The 10,367-nt window shown below is 38.9% G+C and overlaps 2 protein-coding genes across 2 annotated transcripts; one reads left to right on the forward strand and one right to left on the reverse strand.

Annotated features, from left to right (window-relative positions):
* Nucleotides 1-3,001: 3,001 nt before the first annotated feature.
* thrsp (thyroid hormone responsive) lies at nt 3,002-3,657 on the forward strand. Its single transcript, XM_072691146.1, has one exon. The coding sequence runs from the start codon at nt 3,086-3,088 to the stop codon at nt 3,506-3,508; it is 423 nt and encodes a 140-aa protein (XP_072547247.1). The 5' UTR covers nt 3,002-3,085; the 3' UTR covers nt 3,509-3,657.
* Nucleotides 3,658-5,246: 1,589 nt separating this feature from the next.
* On the reverse strand, nt 5,247-10,011 carry ndufc2 (NADH:ubiquinone oxidoreductase subunit C2). Its single transcript, XM_072691822.1, has 3 exons — nt 9,759-10,011; nt 7,196-7,339; nt 5,247-5,442 (listed from the first exon to the last, which is right to left on the reverse strand). The coding sequence occupies exons 1-3, from the start codon at nt 9,895-9,897 to the stop codon at nt 5,393-5,395; spliced, it is 333 nt and encodes a 110-aa protein (XP_072547923.1). The 5' UTR covers nt 9,898-10,011; the 3' UTR covers nt 5,247-5,392.
* Between the last annotated feature and the right edge of the window lie 356 nt (nt 10,012-10,367).

Here is a 10,367-nt window from a genome sequence, read left to right on the forward strand (position 1 = left end):
GGCATTAAAGTGATGGCACTGTGTCATCATCCCTGTACCCTGCTTCACATCACACCAGCTGAATCTAAAAAAGGCTCTCTCTTTTTAGAAGGTTCACAACATGGGACATAGGTTACTGCCTATTACAGTCTACTGTATGCCAAAAAAGGGTTGCATTCAGCTATCATGTGAAACCAGCGAGGTCTTTCAAACAGGATTGCCACACACTCGTGATGAACTAACCAAAGGCAGAATGCCTGAAAAGCTCTAGCCAACATTTCACACTGGTGTCCAGTCTGGACACTGGCTAATCAGTCAGGCAGACCCCACAATTTCACAAAAACAGTAAGTAAACATTTTAAGGAACATTTTTGCAAATTCACCTTGACATGCTTGACGACGTGGCAGGAAATCAGTGTCTGGCTGTTATGGTTGAGCTGCAAGATTGTTACAGTGGTACATTTTTATTCTCTTTGCATTGTAATTAATAAAAAGAGTTAAGACAATTCATTTTAATAAGCAACTAATTTCAGTTTTAACTTGTTTACAGAATATTTATCCATGTGAAAAAACTCAGAACACTCAATGTAAAGTTGAGTTTTCTATGTTTTAACAACACAAATGGAGGTAAAATAACTAAACAAATAAAATAAAATGAAATATAATTAAAAAAAAATAGCTTCTGAAATGTAATTAATAGAAATGCATTTTTCCTATGAGGAAACATTACTCTTTTCCTCTAATAGCTGGAATTTTCTCCCTGAAATGACCTCAATTAGATGTTTCCTATAACCATCCTCTGACACTGACAGGGAGAAACTTTCCACCCACTCCTTCATGCAGAATACTTTCAGCTGTGTGGTGTTTTAGCTTCGATTTTGGACAGATGTGAAGAGTTTTGGCCATGTTCCTCAAGCACCCTCTAATATATCAATATTGATAATTCTAACCAGAGGCAGATGGGTTGGGTCCCCCTTGTGAGTCTTGGTTTTTCCCAAGGTTTCTTCCTCCAGCTCTGAGGGAATTTCCCTTGCCACTGTTGCCTTTGGCTGCTCACCAAGGGTCTTAGGTTTCTATGTCTTCTTATGTTGTTGATTTCTTGTCTTTTACTGACACCTAAAAACTACTTTGTGACAACTAAAAAAGTGCTATACAAATAAATTACATTTGATTTGATAATACAATAAAATAATTCATAGTTGATTCTTTGATAGAGAGCTCTTTAGGCCCTGTTGCAGCAAAGCAGCCCAAACCATGACATTTTCACCTCCGTTGATTCACAGTTGGTATGAGGTTCTCAAATGATGAGTATCTGTCCAAAGCACATTGTTCCAGATGTCCTGGTCTAGGTGTTCTCTGACAATGTTTAGTCTTTCCCTGATGTTATTTATATTCTGCTTGCACACCTCCAATTAACATCAAATGTGTGCAGTCTCTTTCTGGTGGTAGATGCATGAACTTTTAACATTAGCTGTGGCAAGAGCTACCTGTAGGTCCCATAATATTATTGTCAAAGCTGTCATAAGGTCATATCAGGATTGTTGGGGAGTTCTTTACTCTTCTTTACTCATATTCTGGTCTGCTCTTGGGCTGAACTTGCTAAGCAGGCCTTTTGGTATTTTGAGTAGTACATTTCCAATAGTAGCAATACATTTCTATTTATTAAATTTATAAACATTTTTAAAGACATTTGTACAGTTTTATGCTCTTGGTTATGTTACCTCCATCTCTTAATATTGTTCAAATGAAGATGTCCATATGTTTAAATATGTTCAAAAAAAGAAAGGTTTTCATAATGCATCCCTGATATTTTCACGACTGTTATATATATATATACACGAATTGATTTTCAGCTAATTTGATGGGAGCTGGTGTTGGACACACACAAGGATTTCTGTCCTGTGTTCATGTTTCATGTGTCCTGTGTTTTGGGTTACTGGTTACTCCAACATTGTTTACAAATGGGATTTTTGTGGATTTTGCAGAAATAATTGCCACCAATATCTCTTAAGACTTTATTTCACTCTCTCCTTGTTGTTTCGCAGGATTAGATTTACACCAAATAAAAAAATAGACTTTGGACTGATCCAAAATGGCTTAGGGATTATTCAGATGCTTTTGTTTTTGCAAATATGTACATTTAGTCTGTCAGGCAGAGTTATGTTTGTGCCAGCTGTCTACCACAGCACACTGAGCTCATATTCAATATTTATATATATATATATTTATAATATATATTTCAACTCCAAAGTGCAGCGTTTAGGCTTTCATTTCAGAATATTGAGATCTAATATTTTGGCTACAAACTTATTAAAATTACTGTAAAGTACTAATTATTTTATTTCAATGTACAGTATGATGTGGTAGATAGCTTAACAGCTAAGTCTCAGCTTATCTTTTACCAGATAAATCACAATCTAACACAGGTCTCAGTATTTACTGACACATTGTACAATGGGTACAGCGTGTCAATCTGTTATCTGTTCTATAAACATCAAGGCCACATTGCCTAAATCAGGCCCTCTGTCTGCATGTGAGTGACCTGAAAGTTTTTTTTCTTTTCCCTGAATTGTAAATCTTTAATAATTGTATTATTACCATATTTAATTATTTAAACTAGGGTGGTTATAGTCCGTAGCCAATACCCTGCACTACATGTTAAAGGTAACTTGATCATTAAGAAATGTGTAAATCTGACAAGAACAGAGCAACAGGTACTCACTGATGTAACAACAGGAAAACATTTCAGAAGAAGGTGCATACTGTACATGATTTGCTGAAAGCATGGTCTGATCTGAACCATCAACTTGCGGTCGGTGTCCTACACTGAGCTCAGTGGCCTTGAAATCGTCCAGCCAAATTGTAAGTCTGTGGAAAAATCAAATAGTGTAAGCGGTGGTTGCTACATCCCAGAGAAGTTGCAATGTTCCAGTCTAATCAGACCCCAGTGTTTACGCAACAGTACTGGGTGGTAGGCCCTCCTCCCAGCTCCACACACTATTAAAGAACAGCAACTCACACACTCTGCACAGCACTCAGGCTTCCTCAGCCACAACACCGCCTTTCCAACAGAGCAGGAGCTGCCTGGACCATCCCTCTGTCAATCATGCAGTGCGTCGAGACCAAGCTCAACAAAAACTCCCTGCTGCTGGCACTCATGCGCTACAGCTCAGTGGTGAACAACATGGAGCAGACCATCCTGCTACCCAGCCTGCTCAGAGATGTCCCGTCTGAAGACGTAGAGAACTCCTGTGGAGAGGCTGTGGAGAACAGCGTGGACCTGTATGAGTGTTATCAACTGCTGAAGGCCATCAGGAACACTGTGGAAAGCGGTCTCGTGCCTCATGATGAGAGTAAAGCCAAAAAGAACATGGCTCTGCACAAAAGCATGGAACCACTGCTGGAAGCTGACCCAGAGGCATTTTTCTACTTCCATCTGCGGGGACTCTTCTCAGTCATGGGCAGCCTAACGAAGAAGTCCCAGAATCTCACAGAAAAATACCTGGATATTGTCGGCATTGGAAATTAAGCTGGACCATAACAGGATCTGTTGTCCTTTGCCACTGCTATTTGTCATCAACAATTTCTGATGTGGTTTTCTTGACAAATATCTGTTTACATAAATCTCAACACTGCTTGAGAATAATGTCAAGTGCAATAAAATTTGTCATCATTTCACTTTGTTCATTTCATGATCATTTCAAATACAGCCTAGACATGGAATGTGCAGTGCAACACAGGGACAGTAGGTGAAACAAACTACAGTGTTCCTCATACTTCCAGAAAAATGGAAGACTTCAGGGTAGCATTACTGTCAGTGAGGGCTGGAAAACCTTGACAGCACATTTCAGCATTGCTATTAAACTGCATTTTCCACCCCAACATCATTTCTTTGTTTCATAAAGTGCTGGAGTCGAGCCCAATAAAAACAACACGTCCATGTGAACATCTCTAATGAAATAAGAAATAAGGAGCTAAACTGATTCTGCATCCACGAGCCTCCACAAAAACATGCATCCCTTACTCCCCTATTGATCCAAATAAACCCACCTCCCAGCCACAGAGCCGGATTCACAAACGTGTCACTGTGTTATGAAAGAAATTATTTTTAGATTGTTTATTTCTTAACTTTATGCCTAAGAAAAAAAAAAACTTATACAGTATTATTACAAATCTTATTTTAAAATGTACATTACAGTTTCTTATTTAAAAACTTACATTAAAGTTACATTAGTTTTGTCTTAAGAAAAATATTTAACAATATTTGCTATTCTTAAAAAATTTAAAAACAATTTTCCTAACCTTATAATGACCTCACACTCATCAGACTGTAAGATTGCAGAAGGTAGCCTCTGAAGTGCTCAGCGTAAATATCTGAATCACAACAAATAACGCCTGACTTAACTGAATTTAAACCATTATTAATTCTAGTTAAGTTTACTGAACATTTTGAACACTTCATTTTCCATCTACTACCCGTATTTAACTGAATATTGGGACATTTTAAATGTGTATCGAGTTAAACTGCAAAATGCAACAAAAAACAGCATAAGAAAACCATTAAAAATATATTGGGGAAAATCCTTAAAACTTTGTGAAGGTTTTTCTACCGAGATCTGCATTTAAGGTCATTTTAATACACTTCTTAGAGTTCATCTTATGATCCTTAGCAAAGCGTTTGTGAATCCGGCTCCAGGTTTGTACCAAACAAAATTTGCCACAAACAGGATCGCCTCGGTCCCGGGTTTTAAAAGACTAAAGCCAGCCTGTTGTGCATAGGCCTTCCGTTCAGCCTTCAAACTCACAGCAGGCTAAATGACAAGCCTGTTTGTAGGGACGGTGAGGTGTCCTGACTTTTGTCAACTACCAGTGTTCAACTGGCGCCACCTGGTGGAAACCTCGGTTTCCAGAAGGGAAAAAAAAAAAAAAAAAAAGACCACCCACATAAGCAGAATAAATGTCCCCAGCATCTCCAAACTAATTAATTTCCTATTAACTATTACAAGAAAATAAATTTGAGTATCAGAAGCTATGTCTCTACTCTAGGGGTGGGTGATCTATAAGAAAGAAAGAAAAAGGGAGGGAAAAAACAAACAAACAAACAAAAAAAAAAACACATTAAGAACCTTTGCAATATTGAGTGTTTGACGAGCAAAACAGAAGTAACATTTAATGTAAAAAATGCTATCAACACACTACAGTCATTTTCCTTATTCTTTTGACATTCTGCACTACATTAAACCCAATTAAAGATGACCAATAAACAATTTTAGATTTTTGTATTGTTTAATATCATATTCATGAAATTATATATTTATCATACACTGCACCGTATCAACAGATTGATGGCGATTGACAAGCAAACTTCCAAAATGTTCTTTACGTTCTTCAAAAACAAGACAACCAGCTTCCCTCAACGGACGGGATGAAATGGCTCCACAAGCTCTGCAAAAGTCTTCTTGTCTGAAACAGTAACATAAGGGAACATTGAGAACAAAACCACAACAATCAGTGTAAATCATGTCAAAATGATCATTACATGGACGAAAGTATTGGGACAACTGCTCATTTATTGTTCTTTCTAAATAAAGTGTACTAAAAAAAAACGTTTATCCTGCGTTTGATGGAGTAACTGTGTCTACTATTTCTTAGGCGTTCTACTAGATTTTCAAGCATTGTTGGTTGCATTTAGTGACAAGAGTGTTCGTGATGTCACGATTTTGGATGTTGGATGATCAACACCACCACCTCCTCCCCACCTCATCCCAGGTGTACTGGATTTCCAGGGAATACAGTTCCGTGGCTTCACAGCTCATTGCTCTCGGGCTTTTTACCCTTACAGCCCACACCTGGCATTAGGCATGGTGCCAACAGGCTCATGTTCATCCGCACCAGAGACTCCTATTCTATTGGCATTAGTTCTTTGCACATCTGAGTCAGTGGTGGGTGCAACTTTAAATAGTTGCATGCATTCATTAAAAGGGGTGTCCACAAACATTTGAACATACAGTCATGACCAAAGGTATTGCCATGCCTGAAATCTTTCCAAAAACGTGCCTTTCCCTCTACAGCAATTTCAGGATATCTCCACAGGTGATATCTCCGGATTCATTGCCGGCCACTTCAGAACTCTCCAGCGCTTTATTTCCAACCATTTCTGGGTGCTTTTTGAAGTGTGTGTGTCCTGCTGGAAGACCCATGAACTAGGACGCAAACCCAGCTTTCTGACACTGGGCCCCACGTTGTGACCTTCAGATTTCATGATGCCTCGTACATAGTCAAAGCACTCAGTGTCAGAGGCAGCAAAACAACCCCCCGAAACATCTTTAAACCTCCACCATATTTGACTGTGGGTACTGTGTTCCTTTCTCTGTAGGCATTATTCAGTTTTCAGTAAACATTAGAATGATGTGCTTTACTAAAAAGCTCTATCTTGTTCTTATCTGTCCACAAGACGTTTTCCCAGAAGGATTTTGGCTTATTCACATACATTTTAGCAAACTGCAGTCTAGCTTTATGTCTGTGTCAGCAGTGGGGTCCTCCTTGGTCTCCTGCCATAGCTTTTAATTTCATTCAAATGTCGACGGATAGTTCACACGGACACTGATGCACCCTGAGCCAGAAGGACAGTTTGAATTTTTTTGGAACTTGACTGGCTGCTTATTCACCATCCAGACTATCATTTTCATCAGTTTTTCTCCTCTGTCCACATCCAGTGAGATTAGCTATAGTGTCATGGGTTGTAAATGTCTTGATTATGTTACACGCAGTGGACAACGGAACGTCAAGATCTCTGGAGATGAACTTCTAACTTTGAGATTTTCCCACAATTTTGGTTCTCAGGTCCTCAGACAGTTCTCTTCTCCTCTTTCTGTTCTCCATGCTTAGTGAGGCACACAGACACGTGATGCACAGATTAAGTCAACTTCTCTCCTTTTTGTCTGGGTTCAGGTGTGATTTATATATTGCCCATACCGGTTACTTGCCACAGGTAAACTCACCAACAATTTTGTCTGGCCCATTTTTTAAGTTTTGTGTGAACTTATGGCAAATTAGCCTTTTTGTTTTGTTCCAATTCTCACAAAGGAAATAAACGTGTGTATAACAAAACATGTGTAATTGCAATTATTTTCATGTCAGGGGTGCCAACACTTTTGGCCATGCCTGTATAGAGTATGCAAGACAAGCTAGTGGATACACTTTAGTTGATCATTACCTTCATTTGCAAACTCCTCAGGGTGTACTTTGACGTATCCAATCATCTCTTTGTCCAACTTGGCGTGCACATAGTTTGCATACTTTTGTACGTGGTAGCCGATGAACCAGCCAACAGTCACAAACAATGCTTGCCGGTGAACACCTATAAAACACATACAGCTTCAACATGCAATAGATAATTTAACTCAAACTGTTGGCTGTTATGCAAACACTAGAAAGAATAAAAAAGAAAGGACTGTATGAAAAGAGATTCATCAGCATGATGTCCTCAGGTAGCATCAGGTCAAAGCAGTGGTCACCTGTACAAGCATCAACCCAAAACCCATTTTTGATCATATCATAGGTGGGTGAACTGGGTGCTATGATTACGAACCAATTCCCATTGCTTTTAAACTGTGTACAAGACAAACATTAAAGAATATTTTTAATGTAGTCTATACTAGTTGATATTAAAGTCACAAAATGGCATTAATTCCAATGACACCAAGCAATAACTAGAATTACACCAATCAGCCATAACATTAGTACCACCTGCCTATTACTGCATACATCCACCCTGTGCAGTCACAACAGGTCTGACCAATTCAAGACCTATGAAGGAATCCTGTGGTATCTGGCAACAAGGCATTAGCACTAGATCCTTTAGGTTTATCAAGTTGTGAGGTGAGGCCTCCATAGATTGCATCAATTGAGTTTTACAGGTTGTCCTTTCTTGGACCACTTTTGGTAGGTAGTAACCACTGCATACCAGAATATCCCAACAGGTCCTGCCTGATGTTGCCATCATAATTTGACCCTTGGCTCAGATTACTGCTTCCAACACACCAACTTTAAGAACTGACTGCTCATGTGCTGGCTAATAGACCCCACACCTTGACAGATACCACTGTAGATGAAGATAATCAGGGTTTTCACATCACCTGTCATAACTTAACTTAATAAAAACATAAACATAACTTAATAAAATAACTGTAACCCAGGTGCCCATTTAGTCGACATGTATGACATTTGCAAACTGTTCAAGATCCAGTTTCTCAAAAGCATTTAAGTGTTAAGTGTTATGATCATCATAACTGGTAGTATATATATATATATATATATATATATATATATATATATATATATATATATATATATACACACACACATACACACACACACACTGTGCAATTATAAGGAGTGTTCAGTGTAATTCCCACCCTACCGTTTTTAGATGGGGAATTACACAGATCTCCTGTCGTTTTGGACGGGGTCTTGCTGCCCTTTATGTATATTCTAAAGAAGTACAGTCAGTCAGATCGTTTCCAGATATCTTCAAATTAAACATCAAGTCCTTATGTTTGTTCTAGATAAGGGGGAGTTGCAAATGGGGCTGACAGAGATAGAACAGATATTTAACAAACAGTATGAATCAAAGGGGCTGATTTCAAAGATATATATTATGTTGTCTAATGAATCTCCGTCTCCTCTGATAAAAGTAAAGGGTATTTGGGGAGAAAGATGGAAATGGAATTGGACCAAGACCTATGGAATTCTGTTTGTTTGAGCTTTTACCCCAAGTGTACTTCAATTAGTGCGCATAAACTTCATTTTAAGTTCATACATAGAATCTACTTAACACCAGTACGACTACCCACAAAAACGCAGTGAGATCTGATCTATGTTTTAAATTTCAGGCACAGAGAGGCACAGCCATTCATTCTTGTTGGACCCGAAGTAAAATGAAACCATTCTGGAGGGACGTGCACTGTGTAATGGAGAATTCATCTGACATGCAGATTGCTATGCACCCTTCACTATATCTGCTGAATGATCAACTGGATGACTTTTTATTTTATTTCCAGCTGGAACAGCAAAAAAAAAAAAGTGTTTCTTCCTACTCTGGTCCTCTCAACAATCCCCATCACTGACCTTACGGCTCTATGACTATGGAGAGGTTCTGACAGGTATGGTCCCCTTTTTGGACCTACCTGGAGGGTCTTGGGTAGAGCCTTTCAGAGACTCTCTTCTGTTTGTGTCCTGTATACTGCGAGTGTGGCTGTGATTTATGGTGCTAGCATTGTACTTGATGTTTATGTGCAAACTTAGAAAATAGAACAAAACAAAAATAAATAAACAATCATTTGTGCGACACATAATATCACATAATAGGCAGTCAACAGACATCATGTTTAAGTTGTTTAAGATATTCCACTGTAATATGAAGATTATTATTATTATTTATTAATTCTCCTGATCCTGTATTGCAAAATTGCAAAACAAAATCTGGCCTTGCTGTTTTAATACCTCTAGAGGAGAGGACAGACTACTTGATAGCCCCTCATGAGGTATGGGTTAATTGCCCTTCTATATTTGGAGAATATCGTGGTGGGGATTTAGCAGGGTCGGTCATTCCTCCGTGAACTCGGAGCTGCGACGTACACGATTACTGGTGTATTTATATATATATATATATATATATATATATATATAGGATACTAGCACCGCTCATATCAGCCACCTAAACCTGAGCTAAATCAAAGAGCACTAGCACTGGCTAGCAGGTTCTGCTGGAGACTCACCAGACTTTAACGGAGGCCTGTGTTTAAAACCGTTGTCCAGCATCGCCGTGACCCACCCAGTGAAACCGAGCCACACTGAGCATGTGTTTATGATCCCTGGAGGAGGGAGAACCTTCCCTTCGTCGGGGAAAAGCCCCATGATCGCGGATAAGCTGTGAGTTTCTTCTGCAGCAGGGCACTTTCAGCCCGTTATCACATCAATTCTCAAACCAAGGGCAATGTTTAGGAGGAAACGCAGCAGATGTAGTCCGCCGGGGGGGAAACACGGCGTTACTTTCAAAGGTTCCGGCGTCTCTGTAGCTGATTGTGAGACCTAGATAGAGAGAGCTCGGTATGTCTATATGCCGTCTGACACACTGGTGCATTTAGCTACATCACTAGTAGAAGACAATGCTGACTTTTTAAAACTAAAACCGATACTGCGCTTTAATACTAAAACTGATCCTGCGCTTCATTTAAAGTGAGTCCGTGTACGTGTGTTCAAAAGCCAACGTGTTGTAATCAGCTGAAATAAAAATGATCACAAAAAATTTTGTTAAAAAAATAGCATACATTACATTTGAGCTAATTCATTTTATGAAGGATTATGAGAAATATATTTTACGTTTT

Source organism: Salminus brasiliensis, chromosome 11, assembly GCF_030463535.1.
Source record: "Salminus brasiliensis chromosome 11, fSalBra1.hap2, whole genome shotgun sequence".
NCBI lineage: Eukaryota > Metazoa > Chordata > Actinopteri > Characiformes > Bryconidae > Salminus > Salminus brasiliensis.